This window comes from Abramis brama (genome assembly GCF_963993115.1).
Source record: "Abramis brama genome assembly, chromosome: 22".
Classification (NCBI taxonomy): Eukaryota; Metazoa; Chordata; class Actinopteri; order Cypriniformes; family Leuciscidae; genus Abramis; species Abramis brama.
In genome coordinates, this window is record NC_139984.1 from 14,430,607 (window position 1) to 14,448,619 (window position 18,013).

At 36.7% G+C, this 18,013-nt stretch overlaps 1 protein-coding gene across 2 annotated transcripts in view; it reads left to right on the top strand.

The window, feature by feature from the left end:
• The first annotated feature begins 4,291 nt into the window (after positions 1-4,291).
• myt1b (myelin transcription factor 1b) overlaps positions 4,292-18,013 on the top strand; it is a 96,021-nt gene continuing 82,299 nt past the window's right edge. For both annotated transcript variants that reach the window (XM_084099130.1, XM_084099131.1), the window contains exon 1: positions 4,292-4,392. In XM_084099130.1, coding sequence (XP_083955256.1) covers positions 4,365-4,392 — 28 coding nt within the window. In that variant the 5' untranslated portion in view covers positions 4,292-4,364. The remainder of the gene's footprint in view (positions 4,393-18,013) is intronic.

Below are 18,013 nucleotides of genomic sequence, written 5' to 3' on the forward strand. Positions count from 1 at the left end.
ATCATCATGTAATTGCTTGAATCCCTGATCTTATTTGGTGTCTAATGCTTTGATTATATAGGACTTGTGTTTTTAATATTGTTTTATTCATAACAGAAGCCATTTGATTCTACAGCATGATATTTAACAGTGTTATTTATCAAATAAATATTTAGTGCACAAAAACCTTTCATCTATGGCATTACTTAGAGTTAGACGCACACAGACATCAAGAAACAGCATATGAATCTCAACAATGGTGACAATCAAACAAAATATCCAGATAATCAGATCAACTCTGAGCATAAAACAAGCTACAAAAAATCCAGCTGCATAAGTTATTAATGCCGCAAAGCATGCTGGGAGATATGGGTGAGTTTTGATTGGTGGTACCCAGCATGCACTGCAGCATGAAGCATTTCATTGATTGTCACCATTGTTGAGAGTCATACGCTGATTCTTGATGTCTAAGTAATAATCTAGAGGAAAATGTTTAATGCACTAAATGTTTTTAAAATACTTTATATTATTTGATTAACACTGTTGGATCTCATGCTGTCAAGTCACATAGCTACTATAATGAATAAAACAAAATAGAAACACATTACCCCAATAATCAAAGCATTAGACACTGAATAAGATAAGTGATTCAGGCCACAACATGATGATTACACCTTCATCAATAAACAGCCAACATCACCTGATCACATTTTCTCTTGGCTTTTTTGCTACAACAAATGAGCTTTATAAACACACAATTATAGCAGTCAGAGAAAATTTTATATTAAAGAGTCAAGGGTCAAGAGCCCAACTAAAGCAATCATTGTGGCAGCCAACCTTTAAAGGGATAGATCACCCAAAAATGAAAATTCTGTTATCATTTACTTACCCTCATGTCGTTCCAAACCCGTAAGACTTTAGTTAATCTTCCAAAACACAAGTCAAGATATTTTTGATGAAACCTGAGAGGTCTCTGTTCTTCAGAGTACAGGTAACCAAAACATAAAGTAATCCATATGAAGCAGATCCATATTGAGCAGTTTAATCCAAAGCTTGTGGTTTAAATGATGAATAGATTTAATTTATATGTATGTTTTTTTTATGTGAATAAAAGCCTAGTGGATCACATGGTAAACATAAAGATTTTTCATTTTTAGGTGACTTATCTCTTTAACTCCAAGTCTACCTTTAAGGACATTGCACACAGAAACACATTAATGTTGCATCTTTGCACTGGTGGTGAAGCTCCAAGCAACCTCATAGATGAAATACGTTGAGCAACAGTGTCACCTGCAGGGGGGTTTCTGATCAAAACACTTTAGAATAGGACATTTATAGCATGCACTCAATGTTACAAAATAGTACAAAATAAGGCAACATGATAAAAAATGAAGTCACGAATCACAAATGTTCAATATATTGGTCAATTTATCTTCAGAATATGTTGAATGTCACCCGTGTTAATTTAGTACCATTGAGATACTATTATAGTTTTTATTCATATATATATATTTTTTTTTTTTGCAGTTTTTCTTGCAGTGAACTTTAAATAAGCACTAAAATAAAATAGACAAAATAAATAACATTTAAAAATAATCAACATTAAATAAATAGGTTGTAAGAAAGTTTATTCTAAATTATTTTTAGCTGTACAAAACAACTCATTATGCTGCATGATATTGCAAACAGTAAACTACCTGTAAATTCAGAAAAAAAATATATAAATGTGTGTGTATATATATTTATTATTAGTAGTAGTAGTAGTAGTAGTAGTTGTAGTAGTAGTAGTAGTATTGCTCTTTTTTTTTGGTCATACACCATATCAGTAGCCATACAGTAAAAAAGTTTTATTTTATATGGACATGTTGAGATCACATAACAAGCTGAATATGACTTACATTATATTGGTAATTATCACTTACAGACACTTTTTTTCACAGAATAAATTAAACATGATTGACTTTGAATATTCCACAGTCCATTAAATGGAAATCTTTGCTGTATTCACCCTTCTAAGTGTTAGTCCAAGACAACTGCCAAAAAATGAGTGTAAAATAAACAGAAAAAGTTATTTTGTGACAAGAAAGTCCTCTTTAACATTCTTTGTGTTGTCATTCAAAATAATTTGGATGTTTTTTCCCCCTGCAATAATTACAGAACAGTGTACCTATCTATAGGTAGTAAGTATAGAAAGGTAAGAGAAAGCAGAGTCCATAGTTTCTCTGGAAACATGTGCCAAAGATATGCAAATACATTCAAATTAGATTGGACACAACATAAATAAACATTGGTTCTTGTATGCTTTCGATTTGAATTTCAGGTGAACTCCCCTTAGTGTTTGCATATGGAAATCACAGCAAGGCTTTTACTTTGTCCCAGAACCTCACAGTTTTTAACAGACAACAACAGATGCCATGCTACAAGTGAAGGTAAGAGTTTGTATTTGTTGTGTTTTACTTGATTTTTGTCTGAAATCTTTACTGTCCGAGTTACTTTTTAGATGTGGCTATACAATTTTTTGCTGGATTCTCAAATGTAAGAGAGAGTTAGAAAGTTTGGACTGATCTTTAACCTGGTTTTAGCCTTGTGTTTTCCACACAGCTGCGCTTTTTGCAGTTTGGAACTTGTTTGATTTTTCCTGTTAAATCCAAAGTATTTGATAATAGGAAAGAAGCTGTTTAAAGAAAGTCACAAGACGTGCATCTGTAACGGCCGGCAGTGCTGAACTGAGCCTCTGTGTGTCAGTATTGCCCGAGGCGCTGGGCTGTTGCAGCTCAAGTCACTTTGAACTCTCTGAAGTTACATACTTTTCACTTCCAACTGCCTAATGGGACATCACACTCCTCCTGAATTATGTCTGGGACAAAGCAGTTGAGCTTGTTTGGTGGAGTTTATTTACTTAAACTTAGTTTGACCTGATCTGGAAAAAGGTTTTGGAAACATGCTCAACATGTTCTTTCATGCTCAAGAGCGGTACTAAATTGTATATCTCTTTAATCTGAACTGAAATACAAATGTAGATGCTAAACATACTCTGAGATCTGATACAACTGGAAAAATAGACCATTACAGAAGATTAGACTAGACAAGATATGAGATCCGTGGTTCCTCTTTGCTTAGCTTAGCACAGTTTGCACACACTTAACTAAGTTATTTGGAATCTGCTTGAGGACTGGGATGCTATGCATTATTAGGGGAAGTACGCTGCACAGTGGCAGAGCTTTGGGCTGTATTTTCTTTCTTTCTTTTTTTTACACTCCTAAAAGGATACATTGTGACTTTTTCCCCCCATTCTTCCTCTTCGCTTCTGTACCAACAAAACCACCCAGACGGCGTTATTATTTTTTCAAAAGCAGAACTTTTTCTATTTCTGCTGTCACTGTGTGCCGTGGTGCCTTAGTTCCTCAGAAACTATTCAGAGTGTCTGAATCTTTTCAGAGTTGATGATAAAAGTAAAACTTGTGCTCAATGCGTCATTTTCAGACCATCTCTTAAGTGCACGTATACGTAAAACTTTCAGTCAAGGTAAGTTTGGATTTCCTCTTTTTTTTTTATCCCAGAAAAAAAAAAAAAAAAAAAAAAAAAAACGTTTTAGAGAACAAAACAACTATAGTCTTGTTGAATTGACAGTAATTATTTAATGTCTTTTCTTTAATGTTTAACAGGAAAAAAAGACACTAACACTAAATATCGATGCAGTAGATCACAAAAGCAATGCCACCATAGAGCTTAACCTTTTGCCCAGTTTTAATTTGGGCGATGTGGTAGATTGTAAAGGCGACGGCGGGATTAAAACTTGACTTGGAGAGATTTTTATAAAAATGGGTTTTTGTCCTGGTAAGTGAATGGAAGAATGTGTTCAGCGTGAGTCATGATGGTGGGAACAAACAGAACAAACAGAGGAGGAGATAATGTGTGCTGATGCATGCTGTAGAGGAAAGATCCATGCAAACAATAGGTACCAGGTGCAATTTTCTCATTCACAGCGAGTGCTGAAAAAGTATTACTTGAAAACACTGTGCTGTAGAAAGAGAGTTGGAAAAAGGACATCAAGCTATAGGAAGCTTGCAGTGCTCACAAAGGTCAATTTATTTGCTTGAACTGAAGGCACAACAGTAGTGGTCAGATGAGAGACATTGAGTGGGCTTTGATCCAGCAATCTTCTTTATAGCACTGAGATGCCTTCTTCTCTCTAATCCCCCTAACATCAAACACACACACACACACACACACACACACACATGCACACACATCACTCCCCTTCAGGTTGTTTTGAAAAATGAGTGACTTAATGTCTCTTGTCTTTCTGCAGAGTGACCAGTGATGCATGAGAGGCCAATCAGAGTCAAAGAGCAGACGGTCAATCCAAAGAGCCGAGCACTGTCATGGAAGACACTGAGGTATCAGAGAAAGGTAAAAAGTAAAACACTAATAATTATTCATGAATTATTTATGATAAACACATTTTCCATCCGATTTTAGAAATAAAGTACTACAATTTTACACTTTAAGTAATATACATTGCTGTTTAAAAGTTTGGGGTCAGTAAGATTTTTGTAAAAAAAAAAAAATACAATTATTGGTTTTATTCTGCAAGGATGCATTAAAAGTGACAGATTTCTATTTCAAATAAATGGCATTTCTTTTCAATAAAAAAGGTACCACGGTTTCCACAAAACTATTAAATATTTCAACATTGGTAATAATAAGAAATGTTTCTTGAGCAGCAAATCAGCATTTTAAAATGATTTCTGAAGGATCGTGTGACACTGAAGACTGGAGTAATGATGCTGAAAATTCAGCTTTCACATCACAGTAATAAATTACATTTTAAAATATATTAAAATAGAAAAAGGTTATTTCAAATTCTAATAATATTTCACAATATTACTGTTTTTACTGTATGTTACTTCAAAAACATAAAAGAATCTTACCAACCCCAAACTTATGAATAGTATTGTATATTTTTAGATTATATTTATATTTTTATATTAGACATTTCTTGACAGTTTTATGAGATTCATGCATTTACTTAATAAAGTGCATATTATAAGTGCAATTATTCCTATGCTTATTTTCAAAGCTGATGTTTTTTGTTGAGCTGAGTTTTTCTTTTGTTGCTTGTTCCATCCGTATCGATTGTATCAAGTCATATATCAAGTCATATCAAGTCATGTATCATGTGTGTATATATATACATATATATAGTCAGTTTCCCACTTTTACAATGTCAAGCCTCACCATAACAGTATGTGTGTTGTATGAGAAAATACATTTTCCTTGCAACTGCTCCCACTTGGCATTTATGAATTAGATTTTCCGCATGAAGAAACCACTGCATATGGCCTTCAGTGAGATGCTGGACTGATTTGCAAAACAGTTTCATAGGACCCCATAAAACATACCAATTTAGAGCTGCACTTGAAAGCACAGACCATTAATTACAAAGAAGAGGGGTGAATAATTCATTATGCTTTAGTCACTATAGGAGCAGCCTGAGGTTGGATTTGTAGTGATGGACAAAAGGGCTGGATGAGAAGCTTTTAGCAAATGTTTCTGCCTTTGCTGAGAAGAAAGTGTGCAGAATAGAGCCTATTGGACATGTATGGGGAAACTCTTAAGTATTCTGTTTTCAATAGGAGCATATAAGTGGCTACTGAGGTGCAGTTTGTAAAGGCATGTAGTACTTACTGTGATGAGTGCTCTCAGGATAAAGATGCAGAACAGACCTCCATTTCAGAGCATGTTTACCACAGAGATTAGACCTTCATGATGGACATTACACTCTTCTGTACATCAATAAAGCCTTGTGGTTTACACACACCCTACCTTATTGAATGGATGGATGGATGGATGGATGGATGGATGGATGGATAGATAACCCTTTCTCAATATCTCTGTCATTCTGTCATGTTTGAGTAAATGTCATTTAAATTGTAATCAGTGAGAAGTTGCGTATTGGATATTTCATATGGAGTCAATTCCTGGCATTTCGATGAACTGGTCACACAGATGTAAAGCATACAGTCTGCACACATATACAGTGACATTATGGAGTGACCTCACCGCCTCTTTCCTCCCATATACATGTGGAAGTAGAAACACAATATCAGTTTAACAACTTTTATGCTTTTGTGATTTATACTTATCAGATCATCTCATACAATCTCTCTGCTCACTGTCTGGTTCTGTTTTTTTTGTCCACCAGATGTCAGCGTTGCAAAGAATACATTGCCACTTCTTCATTGAGCAATAATTTTAGCTGTATGTCTTAGAAGTGCCATGTTTCTGGCAAGTTCTCATTCTGTGTAATTTTTCTCCTCTCCCACTAAGGATAATTTATGATGATATGTAGCACTGCTGCCTTTCCCAGTATTATGAAGAATATTAACTTGCCTTAAATCCAGTAGGCACAATAATGTATACACACACACACATACACACACACACACACACACACACACACACACACACACACACACACACACACACATACAAATCTGTAATCATTTAATCTCATTTGACTCTCATGTCTTTCCAAACCTCTATGACTTACTTTCTTCCATGGCACACAAAAGGAGACATCAGACAAGTCTGTTGTGAATGTTCATTTCAGTAAAATAAAGATTCTATATTTACAAATGATCTTGAATGATCTTGCATGACTTCCTTTCTTCTGTGGAGTGTAAAAGAAGATATTTTGAGAAAACGTGTTTTGTCCATACAATGGAAATCAATGGTAACCACAACTGTTTGGTTCCCAGCATTCTTCAAAATGTCTTCATTTGTGTTCCACAGAAGAATGAAAGTCATGCAGGTTTGGAGAGTAAATGATGAGAGTATTGTCATTTTTGGGTGAACCTTCTGTAACACTTTATTTGACAGTGTCCTTGTCACAGATTGTGTCCTTGTGTATAGTGGTAATAGTAACTTAAGCATAGCAACTAACCCCTAACCAAACCCTATCTCCATATTACATGTTGTTAATTAATATTACACAGTACTTAATTGTATAATTACACTGTAACAGGACACCTTAAAATAAAGTGTAACTGTCTGAATACGCAGTATTCCTGAACGCAAGACGAAAGTAGTTGAAAAATACCCTGATGACATTCGTGCCTTTCTCATATTCGTGAGGTAATGTTTTTGCGGTATAGTATTGAAAAATGAAGAAAATGCTCACAATATTCAAATAGTCTTGTTTAGTCCATGTTATTTTGCCACGAGATGACAATTTTATTTCAAAACTTTTTCAGAGAAAAAATAGTTTCACCACCATTACCAACTGAAGTAACCTTTGAAGAAACTTTCAACTGTGTGAACGTCAGTGTGGAATTGTGTGGCGTGTTGACGGCTAACTCATTAAGGCCTAAATGAAAGTGATGAGATGTGATTTTAGACCGCATCTGGAACAAATGGCCCAGGCGTTGCCTGTTCAGTCTGGCCAATTTCGGAGGCCTGTACCAACCCACATCCCCCGCCCCCACCCACCGACAAGGCCAGCGCACACACACAGGTTTAGATCTGATATTTATTTCATCGAGCTTGTGTACGCAGTTGGTCTGATATGAATGTGATTCCACGCTTTGATGCAGAGACAGATTGTAAAGTGTGATTTTATTAAATCCTTCATTAGGATTCATCAGTGAGATTGGATCAGAAAAAGGTCACTGTGCAAATTCGGCCCACTCACCCCCCAACAGCACCCCTCGCTCTTGCCCTCCCTCTCGTTTGCATTCACTCTCTCATTTCTCTCTCATTTGCTCTAGTTGGGGGGTTGGCCGCCGCTACTGAAACGAATTTGCTGTGAAAATGGGGAAAAATGAGCATTATGGGCTGGCGGAGGAATACAAGGTGAAAGTGACATTATCTCCCCCTCCACGTCTCCTCCCTCTCTCCTCTTTCCCCTCCTCCTCCTCTCCTTCCCCATTTCCGTTCTCCGGTGCCTTTGCGGGACGATGGTGCCACAAATCATTTGTATGCTCTCATTTGGGTCTGCAAGCCGCGATGGTGCTTACTGCTCACGGAGCAGATGACTTTCAGAAGGGGGGGAGTAAAGGGGGAACGTCTATTTTCTGGCACATGAAAACATCAGTTGGAGTTGGAGCTGAAATTGAGAGGGAAATGGCTCACGCCATATGTCATCTTTCGCTGAGGTCTTTTTTTTTTCATTGGGTGCATGTTATGTATGCGCCTGAGCGAGCAGTTTGCTTGGTGTTAATTGTTGTCATCGGAGTGTAATGTGTGCTCTAATGGGAATGCCAGTTTATCTGTTTCTGTAGACCTTCTGGAGTTTAGTGTATTAAGGCACTAAAGGTGATGATACACAAGGCAACTTTTTGAGCAATGTTGCCATCAACGGGCAACCAGATGAGACACAGGGCCCATGACCGATCTAAATGATCCAGATAGAAATGTATTGCCCATTTTCAAAGGGAAAGTGCCTAAGCAACATTGCTCAAAAAGTTGTCCTGTGTATCATCACCTTAAGGGTACTAAGGCATAGGATTAAGTGATCTCTCCTCACATTTACTGGAAACAGTGGCTTTGGTATGCATCAAATATCAATTGTCATGAAAAAATCTGAACTGTCAATATTACTTTTGCCCAGTTGATCCTCTTCTGCCACTCAATCTAACAAGGATCAGAAGCATGTACAGTATGGTAGACTGCCTCTGCTTTCTGTCGATTGATTTGTGGCTAGTAAAGTCATTTGACGCAAACAACTGATATAGTCAGCCACGTCACGCATGTCATATACACCAACAGATAATAACATTTATTTTATTTTAAGTGTGCGCTGCAGTTAATTATTTAGTTAGTTTAGCTTTATTTGTCCACCAGTGTGGAAATTCTCCTTTGGTTTCTCATAAAAACAAAATTTATACATACACAATACACACTATGTCAATATAAAAGTTATTCTCACAAGGAGTTGCTTACCCTTTATTTAATATTCCAGTTGCCACTGGTATAAAGTCATCAGCCACTTTAAATGCTTAAGAGCTGGAAAGCAGGATGGATTCTGATTGGCTGTCAGTGTTTGCATTGTTCATCAGCTGGAAAAAATAGTTCTGAAAGTGATTCCAGTGATATCGTTCCTCGGTTATCATTTTAGCTGTGTTTTGGACTTTTCTCAGAGAATTAGAACAGTTATGTGAGCGGGCCTCAAAACTGAGAGGAGGTTATTATTTCTTAGCTTGACCCATTCAAAATGCTTTATTTATGCATTTATTGTTCCAGTGATAGTGCTGCCCTTACCAGCAGTTAAAAATTTTAATGAAGTGAATATTGTGTTATCTGGCCCTGCATGCAGCTTTCAGGTGCTCTATAATGCACAGTTTTAATTGGTTCATTAAAAAATTGACAGACAGGCAAGATCTGGGCCACAGTATCTCATATGCAATGAGTCCGTGCCCCTTCACTTTTGGTTTAATGTGAAGTTTGGGTTAAGCCTTAGCAACAAAAGGGGAAGTGTGAGTGTATAATCCCTCATAAGTCTTTGAATGTCTACTTTCTATTTTCAAGAATCCCCTTCTTCTCCCCCCATATAGACACAATTCTTCCAGCACACTGGCTGTATTGCCTCTTGTGCCCAAACTGATCAACCTATTCCTATGAATGACATTACTGACAGGGATTATCACCTCTCTTTCACACACACACTCACACACATACTGTTTGCACATAGACACATTGCTTGAATACTCTGCTGTAGTTCTCAGTCTGACCAATGATGCGTGATTCATCTGTTACAGTCGCACGCTCTCGCACATGTAACACAGACATATGCGACCGCATGAACACACATGTATGGATCATTCACACACTGTCGCACGGCCTTGCCCTGGAAAGCATGCATATACACACACGCATACACTGCAAGTGTGAAATAAGAATCATGCCCTAAAGCAGACTTCTGCACTCTCTATGACTGTTCCAAAGGGACCTCCATCTGTGAGATTCAAATGCAATATTTATTGCCAAATGAGACAACTGTTATTAAAAACCACACTTATGAGAAATGTGTGTGTGTGTGTGTACACAGGTATGCATGCATTGTACATGTCCTATGTATATTTTACATTCTCTGCGTTGTGCTTCCTTACACACAAATTAGTTTTTTTCACAGTAAAAAAGATAATTGTGAGACAAAGTTTAAAATAAGAAATTAAGTCACACTGTGAGATATAAATTTTAAATTCAGAGTAGTAAAGTTGTAATTGTGAGATGTAAAGTCACGATTATATATATATATATATATATATATATATATATATATATATATATATAAAAATGTGTGTGTGTATATGAAGTATATGACATGTGTGTGTATCATTTTGTTTAACTTTACATTTACTTAATTTGTCTTTGTAAAAGTAAATTTCACATATGGAATTAAGTAAACTCTACTCAACTAAGTTAAGTGAAAGTAACAAAGAAAATAAGTAATTTTAACTTGGCTATAGTAAAAGGTTGAGTAATATCTATTTAGTTGACATTTCCTTTGCAATATATTTCACTCAAACACTAGGATATAACGTTAAATTAAACCACACTGTTGAAGTATATGCTTTACTTAATACTTTAAGTAATTAATACAATAGATATTGTGCGAGACACCATATTTACATATCAGAAGTTAAGCCATGTGAACGCAGAGACCTCAATTCTTGGTAGACAATACACAATGACAGTAACATTTGATTGATCGTTTTTGTGTTTGAATGTGTCATTTTGAGTAGAAAATGAACTCCAAATGTCACAAAATGGCAAGTTACTAATCCTAACATCAAAAGCAATGATAAAACAGTGTAAATACAGCTGGAAAACAGTGAAAAATCAACCTCATTAATTATTCAAGGCCCAGTGCGTGATGGGAACACCAGTATCAGAAAAGTTGAGTAATTTTACTTAATTTTATAACGCTGATATTTACACTTTCATTTCTACACGCTTGAATTGAGTACTAATATAGAATTTTTTTTATTCTTGCCTGAACTAACTTTTTCATGTAAATTACATTGTTTTTTTCTGTAGCATTTACTTGATCACAAAATCATTTTTATCAGTGTATAGTAGGGATATACGTGATTTCGGATGCAGCCGTGGTCTTTATATTGGAGGGGAGGAGTTAAAATAAGAGGACTTGATGATGTCAGCAGAAAAGGAAAGTCTCTTTTTATTTGGATGAAGGATTATTAAAACTTTTTATTTATTTATTTTTGGAGTAATGTACACCAATGTTTTGTTCACAACAATACCAAGAATGTCTATTATTATTTTTATTTTATTCTTTTCATATTGACTTAGTCTGTTACAATAGAACTGAGGAGCCCAGTTCCACTTTCTTAAACTAGCTGTGAAAACTTTTATGAAAAACCAATTTGGCAAAGCCTAGATATGGCCATAAACCATTTCGCCTCTCCCTTTCGGTGAGCGAGAACTGAATAAAAACTGCTGATGGTCCATGAAGTTCCACTTCAGTTCAGACACTTTAGAAGATTTATCTAAACTCAATTTTACAATTTTAATTCGCCTATTTATATTTTAAAAGCATTTACTGTATTGAATTCAGGAAATTCCTAATAATAGCTTGGCTGTTTTAAAATCTCTCCTAACACACTTGTTATGTTTTTCCACCCATTCTTGGCTTGGCAGCTAAGCAGTATTGCACTGTTTTCTGCTGTGTGGAACATAGCATGTCTTTATAGCCTCTGTCTTATCTGCTGATTATAGGACCGTACAGCTCTAAGGACTGATGGTTGAATGTTTAAGGTATAAAAAGATAAATTGAAGGCTGGAAGGTGTGAGTTTTCGTTTCCTGCATCTTTGGACAAGGGTAATGGACTGAAAGGTTGAAATCAGAATGGTTTGCTGAAGAGAAAAGTAAATAGCTGAAGTGTTACATGTATCTGCCCATTCCACTCAACATCTACTCTCCTTTCTTTCCTTTCCCATTTCATTCATTTTCCCTCAGCTGTTTTTGAAAAGAAATATTTAATGTGTGGGCGAAAAAAAAAAAAAACATGCAGTTCAAATATGCTCTGGAGTGTTGCAACAGTGAAAGCAAAGATTATACTAATCAACTTTGCTGACAAAAAAAAAAAAAATCCCAGTTGTCTGTAAGTACACATGCGGTGGTCCGCAATTTAACAACTACTGAATAAGTAATCTTGTCAAGTTGACCACATCAAATAAACCCATTGCAAGGCCTTTTGCTTTCACAGCGACCTCCTGGCTGCCTTATAGAGTTTCCCTAATTCGGAATATGATTAAAGATTACGTATGTGGACAAGTTCGAACAACTTAACTATTGAAAACAAAGATAACATGATAACATTTGAACCCCACTAAATCTAAATAAAGATTTTTTTTTTTTTAAATTTATGAAATTTAAATGATAAATTCAATCCAAAGTTTATTTGTATTGTGCTTTTCACAATACACATAGTAATGGGCTTCATTACGTTAAAATGTCCACCCTGTTACACTTTGCATTGTAAAAATATAATGTAACATGGTGGACAAATTTTCTAGAATGTGAATAAATAAAGGTTATTTATTAGCATTGATGAATCCATGAAGAACCTTTAACTTCCATGGGACATTTCCACTTCTTAAAAGGTTCTTTATAGTGGAAAAATGTTCTTTGGATAATTAAAATATTCTTGACAGGATATTCTTCTTTGGGGAACTAAAAAATGGTTCTTCTGTGGCATCGCCTTTTTTTTTAAAGAGTGTATGTGAAATATTTGGTCATGCTATTTATTAGGTTATGCTAGCCTGAGCTTGACCAGTGTGTATTTATGATAGACAGACATTTTCTGTCTCTGACAAGACAAAAAAAAAAAATATATATATATATATATATATATATTATATATATATATATATATATATATATATATATATATATATTTAATTGATTTTTTTTTCTCAACAAACCAGGGCTGTGTTCCCCTCACAAATCGTGAGCCCAAGTTGATTGTGAAGACCATTGCAACCAAATCCTTCTTCCATATCCACCAGACTGTAGGAATGACCCTGCTGCTGTTTATAGCATTTAGGCAAAAAATGATTGTGTGTTTTTGGTACTATTTCAGTTTATGAGAAGCAATATGTGAATGTTCAAAAGATTAGGGTACAAGAAATGACTAGTTTCATCATTACCACCACAGGACAAACCGTGCATTGCAGAACCGGCACTGAAACTCACTCTTGACCTTTCAGTCCTGGCTCCTGATAGAAGCCAGATTGGCCCCAGCTAAGGGGTCCAGGATTCAGATTATCTCTCCATAATTACCTTGCAAAGATGAAAGGAAAGAACACGCTGTTTTGCCTGCCTACCGATATACATGCCAACCTGTGTGTTTCAACGAAGGCTTGAGAGTAATGTTTGTATGTTCGCGTTAATGGCAGCTCACTTGTGTGAGTATTTTTCCCTTCCCAAGTCTCCTGGAAGCACTCTGCTAAAAGCCCCTTGGAGCTTCTGGATGATCAGACACTAACAACCCATTTAAGAGCTCGCCTGCTTCCACAGACATTTCTCCTTGCGATCACACATGTGCTGTGTATGTGGAGCTTGGTCCATTATGTTATGAGCATGTCATTTTGTGGGCCGCACAGCGTGTTTTGTGCTACCGTGCTGCTTCAAATGGGCTCTTGAGGGTGAACAAAGTCCTTCACTTCACATGGTACACATTACGTGGCTCCGCATGGAGTGCAGGGTTACTTTACATGGTAAACATAATCAAACTCCTCGTATATACCTTCATCTGTTTGCACTCAGGGAATATTTTCAAGTATTTACTGTATGGATCACAGGTTTGGTGAAATTTTAAAACTGAAAACATGTACAGTACATATTTAAATTATATTTTCACTTTAATAACTTTGATTAAAGAAAAATGTTCTGTCATGTTCTGTAACAATCAAGTGTTTTATATTTAGGTTATACACTTGTAATTAAGTACTGAATAATATTAATTAACTACATGTACTCACTATAGGGTTAGCATTAGGGTTTGGTTTAGGGTTAGTTGCATGTAATTATGCATAATGTATAGATATTACTATAGTAACTGCATGTAACGTGTGAAAAGGACACTAAAATAAAGTGTTGCGAATATTACTTGATTGGTATGACGTTTTTCATTAAAGTTATTAAAAATGGTAAATGTAATATTGTAATAAAATGTAATAAAAAAGGAAAACTATTGACTTGAGAGACTACAGGGGCTCTCTCTATGATATGTGTTTATTTATTTATACTTCTTACGTGTCGGTCACAACATATAAATTTGGGGGGCAAAAGTTGATCGAATAGTAATTTAAAAAAAATCTTTTTTTCTACAAAATAATACGTATTTAAAAACAAATTAAATAAAGAAAACATTTTAATAAAATGTATACTTTTTTCCAATTAAATAAGAAGTGTGTTTTTTTTTTTTTTTTTTTTTTGCAAGCATTAAAACTTTCCCAGAAGGCATGCATATTGATGTGGCATTCAGGTGTCCACATACTTTTGGCCCTATAGTGTATATTTCCATAGCGTGAAGAAGACTGAATTGTCGCATCATTCAAATAATGTGTTCCTATCCCATCAATTCACTGGAAATGATGTTATACTTCAAGGTTCCAAGTGATTCTGGTAAAGACCGTAAAACCCATCTGCACCCTTTATAGCTGAATGCAAGACTCCTCAAGGAAAGGTTTTCGCCTACAACAGCTGTGTTTATGGCATTTTTCATGTCACACCACCACTGTGCATGTATGTGAGTGTGTGTGAGTGAGTGTGCATACAAGTGCATGAGTGTTAGAAAGTATACCTGCTCTGGAATGAAAAAGTCCCTTGTCTGCAATTTACATGCAAATCAAAACACATCCACTTTCCACCACAGCGATGCATTCTGGGATTGTCAGTTTCCTCTGGCCCGTGCGGGTCAAGCAGAAGTTATTGTGCTTATTTGCCACATTAAAACAAATTAAATTGCTCTCAGTTCTTTCTCCTCCCAGCAAGACCCAAAGAGATTTTACTCATCTGTCCACACTGTGAACAAACCGAGGGGAGAAAATGGCCAATTCTCCTATTTAACCTCCGTCGCCATATTTATATAGCTATTTAACTTGCGCAGGCCTGTGGTTATGATTTGATGGTTTTTTGCGTGATCCCACGCTCTGAATTATAGAATATCATTGAAGAGTCAAGTTGTTTTTCATCTTTGTTGTGAGGCGTTATTTGTTCCCCCTACAGTTCCACATCACTGCCTCTGATTGAACAGAAGGGAAGAAAACTGTCAAACTATCATGGATCTCTCTCTCCCGCACTTCATTTATTTTTCTTTTACTCTCTCGTGCTTTAATATACAGTAGTATCTCTCTCATCCACACACCCTCTCATTCTCCTTCTTGTCGATTTCCCCAGTGTGCTCTTAAACTGCTAGTGTAATTTAAATACGGAGCTCCGCGTTAGCGGGAGGCACTTTGCCTCTATGATGGGGGAGAGGATAGCAGAACAATAAGGCGAATGAAACGGGGAGGGTGGAATGGGAATTGGCTTACATTATCACACAGCATCTAAAACCAGAGTGCAGAGGGCTTCAAACACAATGCGCACTAACAGCCCTGCCCTTGAATGCTAAGCAGACCTACATAAAGCAGCACAAAGAGAGCAATTTGTGTCCCGTTTTGTTTCGTTTGGGCGTTTTTCTTGCAATTTCACACCACGGCAGAACTTTATTGCGGAACGAAAAGAGATTCGACATCAAAATGCACAAAGCATCAGAGGCCGAACATCAACTGGGCCGCTCAGAGCAGGGATTGGCTGGGAGATTAGAAACGTATGGCTCTCTCGGCACGCAGTGGCACCTGCGTGTGTGTTGTACGAGGGCCAAAACCTTTCTGCAAAGTGCTGCGCTGGAAAGATAACTGGAGTGTTTTGCCTGAGGGTCTCGCTGTGATGAAGCTTTTCCTTTGCTTCTGTTCCGTCCCCAGCTGTGTGTTTTTTGGACATTTCAGGAGAACGGTAGTCCTTTTTTGTGCCTCGTCGAAACAAAGCTTGTCTGTTTTACGGCATCAAAAAGTGCCACTGATCTGTTCTTTTCTTCTGACGGGTGTCCGGGTGGTCCTCATTTTCCCTGATAGTATCTTTACTTCTGTTTTTTTTCTTTTCTTCTCTTCCTCCCCTCCCCTGCTCCTCTGTGGCTTGTTCGGCATTATGACTAAGAGTCACTTTGAGATGCTGACCTGCTCAGTATTGATCGGGGTCGTATCTCCTTCCCAGTTTCACTCAACTAGACCTCATCAATAAACCAGATCCTCTTTTTTTTTGCATTATATTGTTGTATTGTACTTTTTGTTTTGATTATTTTATTAATGTTTTTTCCTTCTATTTCAAGGTGGTTCTGGTATTTATGTCTGTTTGTTAATAAGCTAAAATAACAGATCCTCAAAATGATGAAGACTGGTATAGAGGCATTCTCCTCACCATCATCACAGAATGGCTGCTTGCTTTGATTTCAGCCCTATTTCTCTTGGCCCTCATAATTATTGATCTGGAAAATGTATTCTCTTTCTCTGAAGCTTCCTGCTTGTTTCATTGTACAGTCTATATGGCCCTTCTGTCCTGGTGACACTAATACTTCCTCTGAACGATCCAAAAGCTTAGATTTACAAATATACTGTTACCGAACGCTGGTTCACTTTTTTGAAGTGCAAAATAATCTCTGTGCAACCTCCTTACCCTTGTGTTATACCCACCATTATCTTGAGGAGGATGTCATTTGTGGAGTTACTACGACATGTACAATATAGTTAATGATGGGCTTATGGACATGACCAAAGGCCTTTATAACATTTGAAGATTTAGAACTCAAAAGAGTAAAACGGACATAGGATGTAGAAGTCGTGATCTTGTGTTAAGCATGCATATTTCTGACACGTGTGCTGTGGTGCTCATTTGGACAATTTGGTTTGTAGACTTGTAATTTCCTGATTTGTTACGCCAATCTTTCCTGTTTTCTTTCTACTATTGTTCAGTCTTGACAACTTTGGAGGGTTTGAAAGGATATTTGGTCTTGGCGGAATAGATCTGCTATGCTGCTACTGCTGCTGTTTTTGCTACTGCCAAAACATTCACGAACATGCTGCTGTGAACATAAAAGATGTTTCAAAAGAACATTCACAAACATGCTGCTGCAAATATAACATGCATGAAAATACCTGTAGCAGATCTACAAACCCAAATCAGAAAAAGTTGGGACACTGTACAAATTGTGAGTAAAAAAGGAATGGAATAATTTACAAATCTCATAAAATTATATTTTATTCACAATAGAATATAGATAACATATCAAATGTTGAAAGTGAGACATTTTGAAATGTCATGCCAAATATCGGCTCATTTTGGATTTCATGAGAGCTACACATTCCAAAAAAGTTGGGACAGGTAGCAATAAGAGGCCGGAAAAGTTAAATGTACATATAAGGAACAGCTGGAGGACCAATTTGCAACTTATTAGGTCAATTGGCAACATGATTGGGTATAAAAAGAGCCTCTCAGAGTGGCAGTGTCTCTCAGAAGTCAAGATGGGCAGAGGATCACCAATTCCCCCAATGCTGCGGCGAAAAATAGTGGAGCAATATCAGAAAGGAGTTTCTCAGAGAAAAATTGCAAAGAGTTTGAAGTTATCATCATCAAGGCCGGAAAACCATACTGGATGCCCATGATGGCCCTTAGACGGCACTGCATCACATACAGGAATGCTACTGTAATGGAAATCACGATATGGGCTCAGGAATACTTCCAGAAAACATTGTCGGTGAACACAATCCACCGTGTCATTCGCCGTTGCCGGCTAAAACTCTATAGATCAAAAAAGAAGCCATATCTAAACAGGATCCAGAAGCGCAGGCGTTTTCTCTGGGCCAAGGCTCATTTAAAATGGACTGTGGCAAAGTGGAAAACTGTTCTGTGATCAGACGAATCAAAATTTGAAGTTCTTTTTGGAAAACTGGGACGCCATGTCAT